The 19,868-nt window shown below is 32.2% G+C and overlaps 1 protein-coding gene across 1 annotated transcript; it reads right to left on the minus strand.

Moving 5' to 3' along the window:
• Nucleotides 1-8,812: 8,812 nt before the first annotated feature.
• On the minus strand, nucleotides 8,813-18,514 carry LOC145327856 (uncharacterized). Its single transcript, XM_080171392.1, has 16 exons — nucleotides 18,389-18,514; nucleotides 17,913-17,958; nucleotides 16,899-16,960; nucleotides 16,256-16,324; nucleotides 15,348-15,383; nucleotides 14,967-15,001; nucleotides 14,261-14,299; nucleotides 13,924-14,002; nucleotides 13,205-13,272; nucleotides 12,781-12,813; nucleotides 12,309-12,385; nucleotides 11,679-11,730; nucleotides 11,109-11,193; nucleotides 10,068-10,109; nucleotides 9,616-9,659; nucleotides 8,813-8,933 (listed from the first exon to the last, which is right to left on the minus strand). Exons 2-16 carry the CDS (start codon nucleotides 17,932-17,934, stop codon nucleotides 8,828-8,830), a joined length of 849 nt encoding a protein of 282 aa, XP_080027518.1. The 5' UTR covers nucleotides 17,935-17,958; nucleotides 18,389-18,514; the 3' UTR covers nucleotides 8,813-8,827.
• Between the last annotated feature and the right edge of the window lie 1,354 nt (nucleotides 18,515-19,868).

A 19,868-nucleotide genomic window follows, 5' to 3' on the forward strand; every position in this document is an offset into this window, starting at 1 on the left:
CCTCTAGGGGAAATTGAGAAGAGTTGGGAGTTGAATTCCAACGGTCAATTTTAAAAAAAAAAAGTTGTTTTTTTAAATCGTGCGATTACTATGTTGCGTTCAAGTCTCTAAGAATATTAAATTTTTTTCGATTTTTTTATTTCTCTTGGGAGGGTGGTGGTACCCTCCCCCAAAATAGTTATAAAATCTCAGGACCTATAAGAAGCTGCCATGTTAAGGAGAACTGGATCCTTCGGTACAAACAGACAGACAAACACACATCATGTTACTTTATTATAACCCATATACTCTTTCTCGTTAGCTAGCAAATTACTTTCTGTTATTTTGTAGCGACTTGGCTTTGTTTTTATTTCCGACGCTATTGGCTGACCCAAGTGAAATTCGGCACAGGGTCCCCATTCTGTTGATAGAGTTACATATAGCTCGTGCCTCCTATATTCTTTTACATTGTTAACTAATTAACAGATGTATATTCAGACTACTACCTCCCTTTCTTTTTCAAAGACCTCTTTCGTCTGCTTCTAAATGATTTTCTGCTACTTGACTGTGTTAATATAAGAGACACCATTGCATTGGTTGATTTTCAATGACAAGGTGGTTGCGATGGAGAGATACAGTTACATAACCCTTTCTCCTTCTAGTGTTTTACTCTAATGACTACTTATCCGTGTTCATCTCTGTTAAAATCTTAAATATTTTGTATTGTGTGAAAATGGGATATTTTTTAAAGGTTTATCATTTAGGAACATTTTATATGTTTAGTCGGCGGTAAAAATGTGCAAGTATAGATGTATAACCCAGACAACTACCTGGTTCCAGAGGTGGGGTCCTTTTCATCTGCTAGCATTTTGTTTTCTGCGCTTTTGTAGCAATTTGGCTATGTTAATATTTCTGACTCTTTTGGCTGATATTCAAAGACCTAATTGAAAATTTGCATTGGATCTTCACCCCTGTGAACATATAGTTATTTTACCCCTCCCCCCCCCCCCCTTGAGATCTTTACTTAGTGTCGGCGGCATAACTCAAAGTGACTAGTCGAATATAGAACCCCCTCCTCATTTATTTGAAATAAATTGATTATAAGGGGTTTTGAGGGGAAGATAGTTTTCTGTCTCTTTGTTAGGTCAGGTTAGGATAGGTTGTATTTGGTATTGGATAGTCCCGCACGGTTATGGCACTGTAATTATTGTCCCCGCAGGGTTTAGGCGGTGTATCTATGCTCAACAGGCAATGTCTGTGAAAGCACCTTATGTTATTGGGTCAGTCTGTTGGTATGTCCCTCCGCAAAAGGGTCCTTAGTAATATTAGTTTGCAAATAATTTTAAATTTACCTGGATGATCCTTGTGACAATTAGACTTAATCTGAAAAGACTATGCAAAAATGTCCATCTCAGGAATCAGATTATTTGAAAATTCAATCATATTTTTAAAAGCGAAGCTTTTCTATAATTAGGGTCGGTCCGTCCGTACGTCCGTCCGTCCGTCCGTCCGTCCGTCCGAGATAGTTAGCTTTTATTCGTTAATTTAAGCATGTTAGAATTGTCCTATCGATTTCAAACTTTGCATGGTGATTTCTGTAGTAGTTAGGTACGATTTAGAAAGCGTAGCAACTCTATAATCACTACCAAAATGTCCGTACGTCCATTTTAAACATGTTGATTTTTCTACTTTTTTAACAAAAAAATTTTATATGATCTAATTATCCGTTTGATCTGATATTTGGTATATTGATTTGGGACAACAAAGACAATATTTTAAGCGAAGCAACTGTATAATCAAGCCCTAAAGATGTAAGTATGTCCATAAACATTATCCTGTATCAAGCAGTTTTACAACAAATTTACTTACAATTTTGCTTCGAATCTTATACTTTTATATTCTGATTATTCAGTTCAGACACTATACAAGTATTAATGTCCGTTTGTCCTACCGTTTCAGTGCTTCGCTTTTATGGATGTTGTCATCCTTGTTTTTAAACAACGTGTCCTAACTTTTGTGATTTTTTTAACCCATTCGTGACGATCGCTTCAGTACCCTAAAACCAACTAGAAATTATCCTTGCAAAAGAATTCAAAATTTTAGGAAAATAATGTTTAATTAAAAAATTATATCTTAATAGTTATTTTTTTTCATTATTATAAATGGCTTTCCGCGGATATAGAATGTACAGTTATGCGATTAAAACTAGTTTTTTTAGCCCGGAGGTGCCGGAGGCACTGGCTAAAAAGAACTGGTTTTAATCTTATGATTGTACATTTTTATATTCTTAGAAAGCTGGATATGATACGATGCTAGACATAGTTTTTTCGTATGGAAGAGAACCGGTTCCTATCCACCGGATTCGAATAAATACGAGAAATTTAATAAACTTTATTTGAATAGGAAGCAATACAATTTTAGATTAAATATCAAAATATTTTAAGAGTAAATAAAAAAAAATTATTTAGTTTTCTGTTAATTTTTGTTTTGTTTAAACTCGTATTCTCATTTCTTACAATAGGAAAACTTTTTCTCGTATTAATTCGAATCCGGTGGATAGGAACCGGTTCTCATCCATACGAAAAAACTATGTCTAGCATCGTATTATATCTAGCTTTCTACGAATATAAAAATGTACAATCATAAGATTAAAACCAGTTTTTTTAGCCCGTGCCTACGGCACCTAGGGGCTAAAAAACTGGTTTTAATCGCATAATTGTACATTCTATATCCGCAGAAAGCCGTTTATAATACGATGCGAGAAATAACTATTCTTGTATTCATTCGAAACCGGTGGATTAGAATCAGTACTCATCCATACAAAAGAAAACTATGTTTAGCATCGTATTACATCCAGTTTCTTATTAATGGTGCATTATTTGCCAAGCGTACCACTTTTCTGCACCACCTCTCTGATTTTGTTAATACTCTATATTTTGGTCTGTTGATTCATGGATGCTGGATGGCCAAAAAGTTTCAGAGTCCCTAGATGTCTAGATATCTAGCTATCTATGAAGGTAGGTAACAAAAATTTAAAAAAAACACCCATTTTTTACAATCTTAAAAATAAATTTTTTTATCAATCTTTCATCCAACCTATACATTTTATACACCAAAATGATCGTTTATTCATTTAAAAAGCGCACATAATGCTATTTTGGCCAAAACTCTAGTTTTACAGGGTGTCCAACAAAAAGTGTATTTTGGATATCTAGTGTAATACCCAAAATACCCGTCAAAAAAAATCTTTTTTTTTTGGCTTATTAACAAAATTAGAGAGGTAGTGCAGAAAAGTGTTACATTTGGCAAATAATGCACCTAATATAAAAATGTACAATCAAAAGATTAAAACCAGTTCTTTTAGCTAGTGTCTTCTGCATCTCAGGGCTAGATAAACTGGTTTTAATTTTATAATTGTACCTTTTATATCCGCGAATAGCTGTTTATAATACAATGCGATAAATAACAATTATTTAACTGAATTCATCCTTATGTTTACAAAGTTCTAGACCTTTCAAGAAATTATCCTTGCAATAGAATTCTGAATTTTAGGAAAATAATGTTTAATTAGAAAATTATATTTTAAATTCAATTAACTTTATTTGAATATGAAGCTATACAATTTTTGATTAAATATCAAAATATTTTAAGAGTAAATAAAAAAATTATAATTTAGTTTTCTGTTCATTTTTTGGTTTAAATTCTTATTCTCATTTCAATAAAGGTACTAAGAAAGAGAGGGAATGTCTGATTGAGCCAATAGGAGAATCGCATCGGAATTTACATTGGATCTCATTGGTTGAAATTATGTACACATTTTCCTACGAAGGCATGTTTTTTTTCATTTCATACATACATAAAAGTCAGCTGTTAACAGTATATTTTCTTAGAAGAAAGCTTTGCGGAATCAGAATTAATTGCCCAAAAATTTCGTTTACAATTTGAAAGCTTGAAACAAAGTTGGATTCTTAAAAAAAAAGTTAGGCTGGCAACTCGCTGGTGAGGCAAAATTATTTTTGTGAAAAATCCTCCAAAATCGAATAAAAAAATTTACAAAAATAAAATAAAATTTTAAGAGGGTTATTAACATATGATTTTGTTTAATTTTTGTAGATTTTTAATGTGCTTTTGGATGATTTTTCACAAAAATAATTTTGCCTCACTATCGAATAGCGAGTCTATCATTTTTTAAGAATCTACATCAGCTTGAGTCGAAAGTAAACAATACTTTTGTCTGCTAGGAATGTTCTCTCTTAGATTTGACGAAAAAAGGGTTCAGAATATTCTTCTACTCTTCTATTTCTATTCTCATTTCATACAATAGGAAAACTTTTTCCTGTATTCATTCGAAACCGATCAATATATGTCATATTAGAATCGGTACTCATCCATACGAAAAAAAACTATGTTTAGCATCGTATTATATCCAGCTTATTATATCCATTTTACATCCGCGGAAACTGTTTATAATACGATGCGTATTCTACTCTTCAGGAAATATACCTACTGGTCCTGTAGTTGTTTAGGTCAAAAACAAAAAATATCCTCCCCCCAATTTTTTTTTTTTTTTTTTTAAGCCACTAGAGGCTAGGGGCGAAGCCGTTAGTATATAATAATATATAATGAATATTTAAATTTCTTTAAATAAAGTTAGCTTTCAGAAAATTATATCGTCAAAAAAATTTGTAGCTTGTGCAATAAGTATGTATTGAAAACAAAAAATAAATGTTGTATTTATACCACGAGGGACTGACGGTAAATAGTTAGTTTTAGAGTAGCGATACTAAATATAAATAACAAACACTTTGAATATTCACTAAATGTATTCTAATAACATCTATGTTTAAATCAGATTAGGTTAGGTATATTAATATATGTTAAACTGGCTAAAGCTATGATCAATAAATATAAATATATAAATAGACTCGGAGCTCGTTATGGTGTCCAGGCCTCACTCTGGTGATGACATGGCTAATAAAAAATCCTATAGTGTGTAACTATACAGAATTCTCAAACAGAACTAAAGACTAAACTTCTTTTTTTCAAACTTATTGCTTACTTTATTTTTCATAGCTTTATACATATAAATCAAAGGTCATTGTGAAACACATTTAGTCAAATCTACAATTCAACCATTACGACATAAACAAAAGTTTTTGTCCGACAGAATTTCCTTTTTAAGTTTTACGGATTATTGGGCCATTTTAACCATCTAGATATCATATATCTATTCCCTGCTAAAAACATTATAAATTGATCTATTATTACTTGGATGTTAAACCAGATTTTCATGTACTCTAATAAAGTGATGCTAACAGCTGGATAAAATAACGAAGCCCCCTTTATCCCATCCCCTACCCTCCTAATGGATGAATGAACTGACCAATAAATGAGGTCCATAATAACAAGGAGAATTGACTTCTAATTTTCTCCTATTAATATATCCACTTATTTAATACTTATATTTGCGGGAACTATTGATTAATGAAATCTTTCAATTTTTAACATTTACAAAACAGCCTGCTTTATTGCATCAAGATCCATGACAGATCTATATAGGAAATAAATGTCTATCTATGAGCTCAAGTTTTCCAAGCGATAAATGTTTATAACTCATAGTGCTCCAATAATCCGTAATAAACTCTCATTGACCAGAACAATATGACCCATTATTTTACTGCATGAAGAATAAATTATTTTTTTTTTATTTCATGTTGCTATTTGAATTATATTGAAGTATTAAATTTATATTCATAAAACAGAAAATTTAAATTTATAATATAGTAAATAAAAGAAAACTTAGTTTTAAAATAATTTGATACTAGCAATACATGCGTAATGTGGTCAGATATTGAACTAAAATTTAACAGTTAACTAAACATTTTAACCCTTTCAAGACGATAATTTTGAAATAAAAAAATATTAGGATCCTAAAATATTCTAAAGAAAAAGAGGCAAAATTATAAATACTTTAATACTTTAAACAGGGATAGGACAATGGAAGAAAAAGATTAATATGAAATCTAGCTAATAGCGGAATAATTTTAGAACGCCACCTCTAGTATCCTATATCCATGAGTATGAGTCTGCCAAGATTTTGACGTGACGGTCCCGGAAAATTAATGTTCTCCCGAGAATTTATGTGATTTATACAAGGGCGTGCACAATATTTGTTAGAGGGCAGGGGGAGAATTGTGCCCCCATCCCTTAAACAACCATTGGTAATTCTCCATATATCCCCTATCAAAAAATACAAATTTTGAAGGGGGCGTACTTCTGCCTCCTCCCCCCTCACAAATCAAACTACACTCCCAAGATTATATGCCATTTTCTTTAAGCACTTTTCTCTAACTTTTTTAGAAACAGAGCTATTCTACAACTAAACAGTGTCGGTTTGTCTGTCAGTCAGTAACGCTCAATAGTTTTATAGAAAATAAAGCAGAATTTTAAAAAAAACTGTAAAATGAAATTCCAAGGAAAACCGTCACCCTATAAGACATATAGACATACCATAATTTAAAAGGTATTTTGTAGCTTTAAAGAAAACTTTTTTTAATGAATTCAAGTAAAAAATAAAAAATGAAAAAAAAAGAATGATATTTAATAAGATTTTAATTTTACAAAATAATAAAGTTTGAAATATTACAATGCTTAAAGATTTAAATTATCATATAATCAAGAAGCATAGCTTTTCTACAATTAGGTTTTGACTGTCCTTACGCTCGTTGGTCTGTTTTTTACGGTCAGCTCATCTTATCAAAGTGTATTATTTTTAATACCTACAGATTTTTTACTTTATAAAACTACACTCTGCTGCGTCACTAGCATCTCTAAATTCGTAGAAAAGAAAAATAGACCAAAACCATACTAATACTTTAATCTAAAGATTTAATAGCCTAAACCCACCCCAGAACCTATGTTAAGCTTACCTAAAATGGAGTCAGTAGAATTAAATACCTTAAACTACAGAGAGGAAAAAACGTCCCATCCCGTGGACCCTGGGTGCAGGTAGTTATCTGTATTATATATCTACACTTATACATTTATTTGTAAGAGGATAGCTTGTTACTAATTTTTTTATAAACGAAATATCACTTACTATACTTTAAATCTTGTTTTATCTGATTGATAGATTTTGCTTTTATGAATATTGTCTTCCTTGTTTGCGACTAAGCTAAGTATAATGCAGGAATAAGGTGTAGCCAACCAGCGAAATAAATATAAAATAATATTTCGGGGGCAGATCTAAATGTAATTCTACTATGTGTTGCCCCCCAAATTCAGCTGAAAATTACGTGGTTTAAAAAAAAGTTTATTTCGTTGTTGGTATAAGCTGAAAATTAGCCTATAAGTTAAATCTTGAATTAACTGATGTGATAAGTTTCGCTTTTATGAATATTGTCATTCTTGTTTAGACAGAGTCGTCACTAAGTGTTATGGGACAAAATTATCCTTGTTTTTCTTTTCTTTCTCAATGCTATCTAGAATTTTTTAAAGGATTTTTGGCCTTTTCTTAAAATAATCTAATCTATAATTCAATTTGCCTGTTCGTCTGTACAAAGAAGATAAGTAGGAATGTGATTTTCTTGGGTGCTATGGATAGATTTATGGTTTTTTTTGGTGAAGATACCCCGTACCATATAGCATTAACCCTTAACAGTCGGGCCCCTTGCCGCACTTTAATCGGTCGAGGGGGGGGGGGGGGAAGTCATTTAGGTCATTATTTACTTAAAAATTTCAAACGGCTGTAATTTTCTTATTTTTGAAGCTAGAAGAAATTTTTTTTCAGGAAATGTTTATCTTTATGTAAATTTATATTAAAAATTTTAAAATATAAATTTCAGCGGCCGCATCTGTACTTGGCAGCTGCCAGCCGCGGCAGTCGGCAGGAAAACGGCGGCGGATCTTTATGAAATTTCATTACGTCATGTAGACATGTAAGAAAAACTTAAAAGTTTAAAATTTGAAGTCTCTAAGTCAAAAATTGCGGCCACAGGAGCATTTTAAAGATTTCTGGAGACCTGGAGGATCAGATTCTGCAGGATCATACCTGGAACCTGAAATTGACTTAAACACCTGTATTTAATATGAGGATGTACTACTAGAGGATATTTTAGTATTTTGGTAAAATAAAATGCTTTGTTTAAGTCAAAAAAAAATATTTTTGCATTTTACCTGGATGACCCTGCCAGCTTTGCTGGCATCCTGTGCCCGCCAGGATGGAGATATTCATAAAATTCCAACTCTCAGTTATGTGTCATACCCATACTTAAAAATCACGCAGTTTGGGCTCTTTATCTTTCACACACAAAAAATGAGATAGAAAAAAAGGAGTGGGAAGGGGGCGTTCAACGCCCCCCCTCCCCGACCGTTAAGGGTTAAGTATACAACTTACTTGGCCCGTCAGTCTGTCGGTTAAGCTACAAAAAATATTTATTTATTGAGAAGTAGAGGTTTCGTAATTTCCTAACCACTAACTAAAAATTTAAAAACTGCTTGTTTGGTATTCAATCAAGTTTTAATAATAGTACCCGCAGTTTTTAAGCCAAAGAATGGCCAGGATGATTTATATCCTACTCATTAAAGTAAAAAATAGAAGGGACATGAGCTATATATAACTCTGCTCACAGGGCGAGGATCCTGTCCCGATTTTGAACTGGGTCTTAAAATTTTCTAATAGCGTCAGTCATATAAACAAAGATAATTTCCTATCAAAAAAACCGAAAGTGATTTGTTAGCTGACGTAAAGTGTCTTAGTGTTATCACTTTTGCCAGGTAGTTATCTGGATTATACATATATACTTTATTACATTTATTTTGCAATCCCAAATGCTTCCGCCCTGAAGTTTTAATATAGGCCATATATCCTTAGCTTCCCTGGATTTAGTTCAAACAGTTCTTGTTGATTCTCTGCTTCTTTGAATACCCAATCAACCCATGTCGTTCCATACACCCTGATTAAATAAAAAAAGAATTACAACATATTAAAAATCCGATCAACAATTTCGAACAACGCCTTCCCTACCCCTCCCCTTCGTTTTAAAATTTTTCTTTTTTATACTGGGCAGCCCCGCTTGGCCTTCCGTTCAGGTTAGGAATGGGAAAGATTACCCCCTTGGGTCCTTTTTCTATTTGTTTCAAAATAATGGAGGGGGGGGGGAGATCAGTGCTTGATGGGCACTTTAAGAGAAAGCACCATCTAAATAGATCAGGGAAGGGACAAGTAAATACATGATTGTTTAAATATCTATTTAAATAAAACAATTTAGTCTACAAAACATCTTCTGTTCATATTTTGTAAAATTACCCACAATTAAAAAAAGAGAAGATTATAGAAATCCTTATAATAAAGTAACAGGATGTCTTTGTGTTTGTATGTATGTATGTTTGTTCCGAAGGAACTCGCTCACCGCTGAACCGATTGGGTTCTCCTTTATAACTATGTTTAAATAGTAACGGTTACGCCATTAGAGGCTTCCTAGGGACCTTCCCCCTCCACTTTAAATTTATAAAAAGAAAAGGTAATAAAAGCTTCAATATAAAAGAGAACCAGTTAGATCAATCACAAAACACAGACAATTACTCTGTTAATTTTAAAGGATTACATAGAATTGTACTTTAAAGCTTAAAACTCACCTGTATTGTATAACCTCTAGGCAAGACGTTGCAATGAGAACAAACTAATCAAATATTAGATAATAATCAAGTTTTTAATATTACTTCATGTATAAGAGGTTTGGTGTATATGCCTGTGGGGTAGCAAAAGATCTCTCTAACAGCTTTACTCATGAACTCTATTGTAATCTGCGTTAGGATACGTGAATTTCTCGGCTGCTTTTCAAAATAGACAGCAGAATTTTTTGGAGAATAGTCCTAACACCAATTTACATCTAATATTTAATTTACTTGTGAGTGATTCCAGTGTCTGCTCTATGACTCTCTTTGTCCATTTAATCATCCACATTTTTTGTGCATTGCTACTTATGAATGTTGTCATCCTTGTTGTATATTTCACTATAAATTACGTCATACCCTCGTAAAAGTGTAACAGCAAATTTAAAAAGAAACTGCATTAAATTTGAGTTTTCCTGAATTGGAAATATGATAAAGAAAACTGTTTCCTGTGTCACCTATAAAATACAACATCAACTTTTAGTAGCAAGCTGTTTGTTTATCTGTCCGTCCTTTAAGATCTCTAAAGTTATGCTATTTGGAGTAACTTTATGTAGCTGTCTGTCTATAGTGCCCTAACAAAATTGGGATAGATGTCACTGCTTTTGGCCTACCTATTATATTGACGTTAAGAAATACAATATACCACATCTCTTTTCTAGGGGGTTTCTTTCCCCCTTCCCAGTCTCTTTCCCTCCAATATGACGTCAATAGAATAGGTAGGCTAAAAGCGATGACATCTATCCCCATTTTCGTTGGGTACTAAACACAGCTACAACTTTAGCTTTTAGTAGCGAAGGTACACTATAATTGAAAATGTCTTCCCATCTGTATGTTAGAAGGAAACATGAATTTCTCGCCCGCTATTAAAAACACAAGGTTGAATTTTTTGTGGAGATTTCCAATACTGATGAGCGTCCAGAATAAAATTTACATGGTTAGTCGGTAATGCTCCGACAGGCATGTATGGGAAAACATTTATTTACTGCGGTGCTATCTTGGATAGACGGCTGAATGGTCAGTTAGTCAATCGTAATGATCTAACAAGACCAAATTTCCAAAGGGCAAATGTGTTTTTCCTCTGTACCTATTAAAGATAGTATTATGATTTTTTAAGTGCAAAGTTTTTTTACTTTATAAATCACTTGGTCTGTCGGTCTGTCTGTACTATTCTGAAATGCATTACTTTCCTTGTAACTTGACAAAGTGTCTCAAAAGTTAGCCATGTGAGGTCATTAAATGAGATAGATAAGAGGAGAAGTGGGTAAGAAATGCCCTAAAAAATATATGTATTACCCCTCGTTTTTTTGACATCGCATGGCTGATTTTTTAGACACTTTGTCCAGTTACATTATCTTTCTCTCATAAATTCTTGTTTGTAATATTATCATATATATGAATAATTGTCTATTTTTGTAAATATTCCTAGCGGTATATTTTGAAACTAAAATTGTGACCTGCAAAGGCTTGCACACAGGGTCAGCCCAGAAACTCTTGTCAGAACAATCAGGACATTTCTTTATATCATCTTCTCTACCTGGTCTAAAGATATACAATATCTATCTATCTATCTTGATATTTCTTGATAATTTCACATCTCTACCTGGTCTAAAGATATATAATATCTATCTTTCTTGATATTTCTTTATATCTTCATCTCTACCTGGTCTAAAGAAATAAAATATCTATCTATCTAGATATTTCTTGATATCTTCCTCTCTACCTGGTCTAAAGCTATACAATATCTATCTATCTATTCATCCGCCTCTCTGCTCTCTGAGCCTCTAGGGGCACTTGCATTTGGGGAGGGGGAAGTCCAACACCCCCCCCCCCCAAATATTCATTTTTGGTTTAATTTTTTTTCGAAGGAGTGGTTTTTTGGAGATGGTGATTGGTGGTACCGTTCCCCTAAATAGTTACAAACCTTCCCAGAAAACCATATCGTATCAGCTGTTACCGAAACCCTTCAGACAAACAGACAAACGTCCTGTTACTTTATTGTAAAGATATACAAAAAACAAACTTACATAAAATAGAAGAAACAAAAAGTTCTTGCTTCATTGCAGTGTGAGTTTATGTCTGTAACAAGTTTACAGTTTTACACATTTTCATTTTTCATTTTATAAAAACCTCTAAAGTGCCACTAGAGGCCTCTAGGGTCGTAGCTGCTAGTTTAGAAATAAAGATGAAAATAAGCCAGGGAGGGAGGGGACTATAAACTGTAAACTATACTGGTGAACAAGGTTTTATAAACACTCATTCCTTGGCTTAAAAGCTTTAGGGACTTATGTCAAAACTGTTGCACCAATATTTTTATTCTATAGAAGAGATAAATGGGAATCTACAACCTTTATTGTCTTATCCCTTTAGATCCTTGAAATAAGCACTGAACCGATATGATTCTCCTTTAGATGGTAAATATTAATAGGTCTTGGAAAGGTTTAATGCAGTTTGGGGAGAATAACACCACTCTCCTAAGAGAAATTGCCAAAAAATACCAAAAATTATTGAAAATTACCGTGTCGTAAAAACGTAAATAAACAAAAAAAAAGGAACATAGACAAATTATTTCTCGAATTAAATATTTAAAAAAAAAAACATTTTAAGTGCCACTAGAGGCGTAGAGGGTTGTAATGAATATAGTGAAAACTGTATTCCTGTGGCAAAATAAGCAATCATGAAGATGGAAAGAATTATCACCATCAAACAGTTGTACAAAACTTTCATCTCAATTCTGTATATTTTTTCATAGAAAACGGCAGCGGATTTTTTAGGGAAGGAGGGAACAGTGCGTTGTAAATACATTGGTACCAAAAGTTTAGTAAGCACGCTATCTTAATCATTGGCTAAAGAACTTTGGGGACTTTTATTGAATTTTGATTACTTGGTTGTAAACCAATAATCTTAATCAATAGAAAGGGTTGATTTTATTTATCGTCATTAGGAATGTTTAATGTTATTGTCTTATCCCTTCAGATCTGGTTTATATTCTAAGATTATGAAAAAAATTATGGCCACAGAAGCAGTTTTGAGTTTTCTGAAGACCTGCAGGATCTTACCTTGAACAAAATCATGAATTTTTTAAGTTTAGTAAAAGTGAAGATTTTATTATTTCTATAAAAAATATTCCTGATTTTTTTCAATATGTCTTGGCTTGGCTTACTTTAATAATCAATATAACATTAATAATTTTCCAAACAAAGATTGGTAAGACATTAAAACACACAAATTCTAACAAATATAGCAAACAAGGATGACCACAAATCTGTACACAAATTTGTTGAAAAATGGTGTAAATACAGGATACAACAAAAGACGTATTTGTTTTAGGAGATGCCCTGCTGAAAATATCATATCTTGTTCTCCTAGGAGTCAATATTCTAAAAATCAGATCAATAGGTCAGTTTTACAATACAAATGCTTGTTTTAAAAAAGTAAAAAACTGATTACGATTATTGAGTTGCTACGTTTCGTAAATCGTACCTAAATGTTACTGGAATCATCATAAAAAATTTGAATCGTTATAAAATTATAATTATATAAGGTATATTTCCTGGCTTCATTTTTCTTATTATTCTGATGAAGGACAGGGTTAAATGCTGGTATGATATCAGAAGTCACCTCGAAAAAAAAAGTAAAAAATAAAGTTACTCTTCTGTTGTCATTTTTGATTAGTTAGGGAGGCTTTTTGTGACACATTTCTAGTAAAGAAACAAACTTACTACTTGTTTTTTTAGTTCTGCTTATTGAATGAATTTTTTTTGCTGGTTTACTGGTAGAAAAACTACTTTATTATAAACTTTGTCTGTCTGTCCATACATTAAAATGTTTGAAGCTTTATCTCTGCCCCTCCAACCCCCCCACTCTCAAAAAAAAAGTTAGTTTTAGTGGGACTTATTTTTTTGAAGGTCCGTGATAAATATTGATAAATAAAACTAAACCCTGAACAACTTAATTATGCAATCTACATTTTCCTGGATATTTAGATTTTGATTGATTTATACGCATTGTACTCTAAAAAGAATCTTTTTCTTTAACCATACATGTTGCTGTACCAAATAGAAACAATGTACTGTAAAGCTGTACACTTATGAACTACCATAAACAAAATATCCAGGAAAATGTAGATTGCATAATAAAGTTGTTCAGGGTTTAGATACAATTAGGAATTTATATGTTCCAACCCCACAACCCCCCTTACTTTCATTGTATTATTAGAGAGTATTATTGCTCAACAGGTATTTTAGGTAAAATCACTAAAGTGTAGAATACCTGGACTCCAGGATCTTGTCTGATGTACAGGGTGATGGGATGAAAAAGTCCAAAGGCAGTGAAAACTATCAGACTCTCTCTAATCATTATTTTTAAATTAAAGTTGGTAATTGATGATCCTGTTCATGATTGTACTGTAAATTATATTGGTACAAAGGGTTTCTCTCAAATCATAATCTCCCATTTGTTGACTTAAACTTTGGGGATTTTACTAATATTTTTTAGATGAAAAGGTGGTAACAAAACTGGTTTTTATCTTATAATTTTTTTTAAAATATCTACGGAAACCTGACTATAATAGGATGCGATAAATAACTATCAAATATAAAAAAAAAACCTGTGAAGTGCCGCGTTCAAGATACAAATGAACAAAATTCTGTTTCAGAGATTTTAAGTGTCAGTGATAGGACAATTGATTGTAAATATATCTTCCCTTTCATACTACAACAAGGATGACAAAATCCATAAGTAGCAAAGCAGAAAAAAAAATTATGGATGATGTTTAGTTGTCATAACAAAGAAAAGACAGAGAAAGAAAACTGAAAGAAAATCACGGAACCTTTTAAAAAATAAGATCAATGACTTGATTGACAGACAGCCAGACAAAACAGTGTATATATGAAGTGTGGTGGCTAGATGTGCATATGTCATAGAAATCTTTTCAAAAAATTTCAGCTGTCTATCTTCAATAGCAACCATGAAAATTCCCCCATAGCCTTACGGACTGACTGACTGACGGACAAAATAAGTGAATTTTTGAGTAGTTCTGCTACTAAAAATATTGGGAATAGTCCCTTTCGTTGCAACGCCCCTCAATGGGCGATTCGTCGTATTTTTAAAATTACTTTTAATAGGTTATTTTAGGTTAGGTTAGGCTATTTCGGGTTAAGTGATTGCCTTGCAGGGTTAGGCAATTGGTCCCGCAGGGTTAGAGCCCCCTAAAGGGGCAAGAAATAGGAGAAAAGCTACTATGAAAATAAGGGGCGTTGCTTGCCACGAAAGGAACTGTACCCAAAATATTCTAATAATATTTAAAATCTCTCCTAGCACTAAGATCCAAAAAGGTATTCACCATCAACTAAAAAAAAAACCATGTATGTCTGTCCACAAGAGGCAAATTATTTGAAGAGCAGAAAATATAGTAGTTATTTTAGAGATCTTAAAGGATAAGAAATAGGACGATAAATTTCTATACATCCCCAATGATGATAAACAAAATCACCCTTTCTGTAGAATGAATTTATAGTTGAAAGATTTGAACACTTCCAGTTTAGAAGGAAGCAAACAGTACAGACACAGAGACATCCTGTTACTTTATTATAAGGATAAATTAGCTTATTAGAATTTATGTAATCCATGCATTTTTAATAGTTTTAACAGTTCTAGTAATAAAGTTATAGAGATGCTACGATTTGAAATATTACCCTAAATCTGCTTTTTGTTGGCGGTTCATGGTTAAACTAAAATATAAAGAATCACATCAAATTACAGATGGCGGTCTGCAAATTATCACCAGGGTTTGGCAGCCTCAAAATTAAACCTGTTTGTATGCCAAAAATTTCATAATTTGGGTCATTTTTTTACTTTTAGCTGTATATTAAAATTGTAAAATGTTAATTTCCTTAGGATTTCAGGTGCCGAGCCCATATTATTACTGACAGTTTTGTTGTAAAGAACGTGTTCTAACTTTTGTGATTTTTTTAAAACTAACTAGTCGGTGCTTTTAGTAAACAGTAGATGTAAAATGATTCATAGAATTTAGAAATGCAATCGGTTTTTAAAGACCTCTTATTTTTTAGGCAATTTAAGTTTTTTAAAGAATTAAAATGGTTTTAAGGTACTAAAACGCCAAAAAAAATTGCCATTATGAAAAAAAAAATAGAAAGATCTTTAATTTGACACCTTACATTTTAAATTCTGTTGAGTAATTATTGAGAAAAAAAATCTATATTTTTAAACCCCGTTGAATCAAAACTTTGAACTTAGATAGCTTGACACGAATTGGTTAAAAAAATCACAAAAGTTAGGACACGTTCTTTCTGGATAAGATGGAAAATTTGCATAACTGTAAGTCCCCACCCCATCATCCCTGTGCCGACTTTCTATTAGGTCGCCGATATTAACACAGCCAAGTCACTACAAAAGAGCAGAAAGCAATTTTCTATCGGACGAAAAATTTCCCAAAAACTGGTTAAATGTAGTTGTCTGGGTTATACATCTTTACTTTAAATTTATATTATATCCATCCAAATTTTTCTCTATTCATTCATTTATTTTCTATCAAGCATGAAAATAAATTTTTCTATCCATCTATCTTTTATCTTTCTATCACCTGAGTATATAACCATTGATAGTTGACACCATACCACATACTAATTATAGAGGACACTAAGCTTCCAACCTAAAATAATAAAAATGATAAGGATGATTTTGTTTATAAGTAGCACAGCAATAACATTTTTAATTAAATAAGAACAGTAAATGTATTTAAGACTTTATCTTTAATGTTGGTACCAGGCAGGTTTTATGCTTTTTATGGAGGGAAGGGGGGCGGGGGGGTTAGGGCATCCTCATAGAATCAGAACCCTTTCAAAACCTTTCATAACCAAAAATAACCACAAAAAAATGTAAAGCTAAGGATAAAGTGGTTAGTAGTTCTACTTGGATATGATGTCTGCGTGTGTGTCTATCTGAAGCTTAAAATCTCATAAATTACTTGACTGATATGGTTTTTATTTAGAGAAAATCATCTTTTTTGATACAGGGAAGGTTTATTACTATTTTGGGGAAAGATATCACCAGCTAAGAGAAATCTCCCCCGAAAAGTGGTATTAGTTTTATGTTTTTTTTATTTTATTATTCGTAGAAAATTGTCTATAATATGATGCTATACATAATTTTTCAGTATGGCTGAGAACTGGTTCAATTCCAGCTGATTATAATTGGGTTTGAAGTCATACTGGAATATTACTTACAAGCATGGAGTTTTGAAATGTCGTATTCTTTTCTGGTAAACCGTTGTGAACAATCACATGAACCTATATTAGTTTTTTACGTTTTTCAGAAGATCACAGTAAAAATAATAGAGGGGGCATGAGCTATATATAACTTTGACCACAAAGCAGAAACTCTGTACTGATTCTCTATTGGGTCTTTGAAATCAGCTTTTCTATCATAAGGGTCGGTTTGTCCACCGAGAACGGATAGCTCTTTTCGTTAATTTAGGCATGTTAGAGTTGTCCTCTCGATTTCAAACTTTGCATGGTAGTTACTGTAATAGTTAGGTACAATTTTAAAAGCGTAGCAATTTTATAATCAATACCATAATGTCCGTACGTCCATTTTAAACATGTCGATTTTTAACTTTTTTAACAACAGTTTGTGATATTCTTATCCAATTGATCTGATTTTTAGAATACTGATTCCTAAGACAACAAAGTACAATGTTATAAGCGAAGCCTCTCTATAATCAAGTCCTAAAAATATCAGTATATCCTTAAACATTATCCTGTATTTCAGAAGTTTTTAACAATTTCTTCGACTTTTATTCTTCTATATTCTGTATAATGAGTTCTGACACTCTACAAGTGTTAATGTTTGTTTGTCCTACCGTTTCAGAGCTTCGCTTTTATGGATGTTGTCCTCCTTGTTTTTAAATATATTAGATTACTCTCCTCAAACTTGTATAACCCCCCATTTATTCTCCCTCAAAATGATAAGTTGGGTCATCCCTACATATATATCTGTTACTCTTTATTTGTCTCTTTGTTTCTCTTTTTAAAAGCAAAGCCTTTCTTTAATTAGAGTCAGTGCATCCGTTACTTTGTATAAAGATTCCTATATTATTTGGAAATGATTGAGGAAGTGTGGCAACTCTATAGTTCTTTTCAAAAGTATGTCCATTTAAAATATGCTGATTTTTCTTGTAGGTACTTAAATGAATTAAAAGAAAATTTATTTTAACTTGTTAAATTACAAAAACTAAAATTCCTGTAGTAGAAACATCATCATACATTCATATGAAACTTCATGGATCTATTAAACAAAAATTCAGTTTAGCAAATTAGAATTAGCTTTACTTACTCCAATTATAGGCTGGGGGGGGGGGGGGGGGGATATACCTACCCATCAAATATAACATGGTAGATCTTAGGGAGAGATGGGACATTGGACTGTTTTTTAGTTGGTAATACCATGTTTTCCTTACACATAATCACTTTTGGGGAATATAACCCTGCAGGGCTTAGACCTGTATTGCCCTAACCCAATGTAACCAAACCTAACCTAGAGTAAAACACTATTATGAAAAACTATTTAAAAAAACAAACCCGCACCCATATAGCTCTTTGAAGAAGGCCACCACAATAAGTTCTACTATACCAATCCAAACGCTCATAAATGAGATGTTGGAGTTAATTCAATGGAGGTTGATGCGCGGCTGCCGAGCCCTAATTGCAAGTGTTACCTTGATTGCCCAGTATTTGGATCTTTTATCAAAATCTGTCGGATTGGCAAAACAGTCCAATGCTCTATTTAGGTCAAATTGTTTGAATTCTTATTAAAAAACGTGTCCTAACTTTTGTGATTTTTTTAACCCATTCGTGACGAGCTCCCAAAGTTTAAATTTTTGATTCACCAGGCTTCAACAAAATAGATTTATTCAATAATTACTCAACAGAATTCAATAAAATAAGGTATCAAATTAAAGATCTTACTATTTTTGTTATAATGGAAATTTTCTTCTTTTTTTATTGCGTTTTAGTACCTTAAAACCAACTTATTTTTTTAAAGCTTAATTTACTTCAAAAATAAGAGGTCTACAAAAAAATTATTATCTAAATTGTATGGATCATTTTACATCTACTAGTTACTAAAAGCACCAACTAGCTATTTTTAAAATCACAAAAGTTGGAACACCTTCTTCAGAGTATCACAATTATTTTGCCCAAGGACGTCAGGGTAATGAGGGTTAATGCTCCCTCCCCCCCCCCCCCTAGTAATTTTATTTTATTTACCCACAGGCCCACAAAATAAAAAAGTTTAGAATGCTACCCCAAAAACTTTATTTTTTTTCAAATTGTAGGGGCTTCGGTAAAATATTAGTCAACTACCTTCCTCACTTATGTAAATTTAATCCCTGGGGGTAAATTTTTGTGGGGGGAGGGGTTTGATAAAAATCCAACTTACAGATCTCAAGTTAAATAACGAACTTTCTGTTCTTATTTCATAATTTACTCTGAAATGATTTGTACTAAATTGGTGTCCTGCAAGGTTTATTACAGGGAGAATTTTTTTAGATTTGACTAAAATTTTCCTGTAGAGTAATACTGGCTGAATAAGTATGGCTGTTGCAAAACTAAAAAATGATAAAAATTGAATGATGTTAGACTTAGAATTTAGGAGATAGAAAAGATTAACCCATTAGATTACCTTTTGAGCGTTAAGGTCTTGTTCCATAGTTCTTGTGACAGCATAGATATGCTTGGTAGCAGCAGAAAAGCAACTTTATCAAGTCAAATAGTATAATGCCTTAAAAGAATAAAAAGCTTAAAAGTGGAATTAAAATTTCTTGACGTCATTAACCTTTTTTTTAAAAAGAAGGGTGGTGTGATTAAATAAAGAATTACTTCGAACAAAAATATTTTTTTCATATTTCTCATGGTTTAAATAAAATCCAGGATAACTTTAGATGGTGAATGTATAAATATTGGGGATTTTTTATATAATATTTGTCATCCCTGCACATGCTGTCCAGAAGTTGTAACATGAACTAAAAATAATAAAATAAAGTCGATTATTGCCATAAGTGAACAAAATAACAAGCTTGAATAATTCGAATTTCTAATTCAATGGATGCTGGAATAAATAATTTCATTCTGTCATTGTCAAAAAGTTTTTAAATTAGGAAAGGTCTTCATTAGAATATACGGATCAACTGCAGTTCA

Source organism: Acartia tonsa, chromosome 9 (assembly GCF_053477335.1).
Source record: "Acartia tonsa isolate MP-2025a chromosome 9, ASM5347733v1, whole genome shotgun sequence".
In the NCBI taxonomy this organism is placed as follows: Eukaryota; Metazoa; Arthropoda; class Copepoda; order Calanoida; family Acartiidae; genus Acartia; species Acartia tonsa.

Coding starts and splice junctions, on each gene's coding strand:
- LOC145327856 (XM_080171392.1), bottom strand. CDS start 17,934: ATGATGATGTTTCTACTACAGG. Junction 12,386..12,780: donor GACATATTGAAAAAAATCAG/GAATATTTTTTA, acceptor AAAAATATACAG/AATTGAGATGAAAGTTTTGT. Junction 11,731..12,308: donor GATTGCTTATTTTGCCACAG/GAATACAGTTTT, acceptor AACTTGTTACAG/ACATAAACTCACACTGCAAT.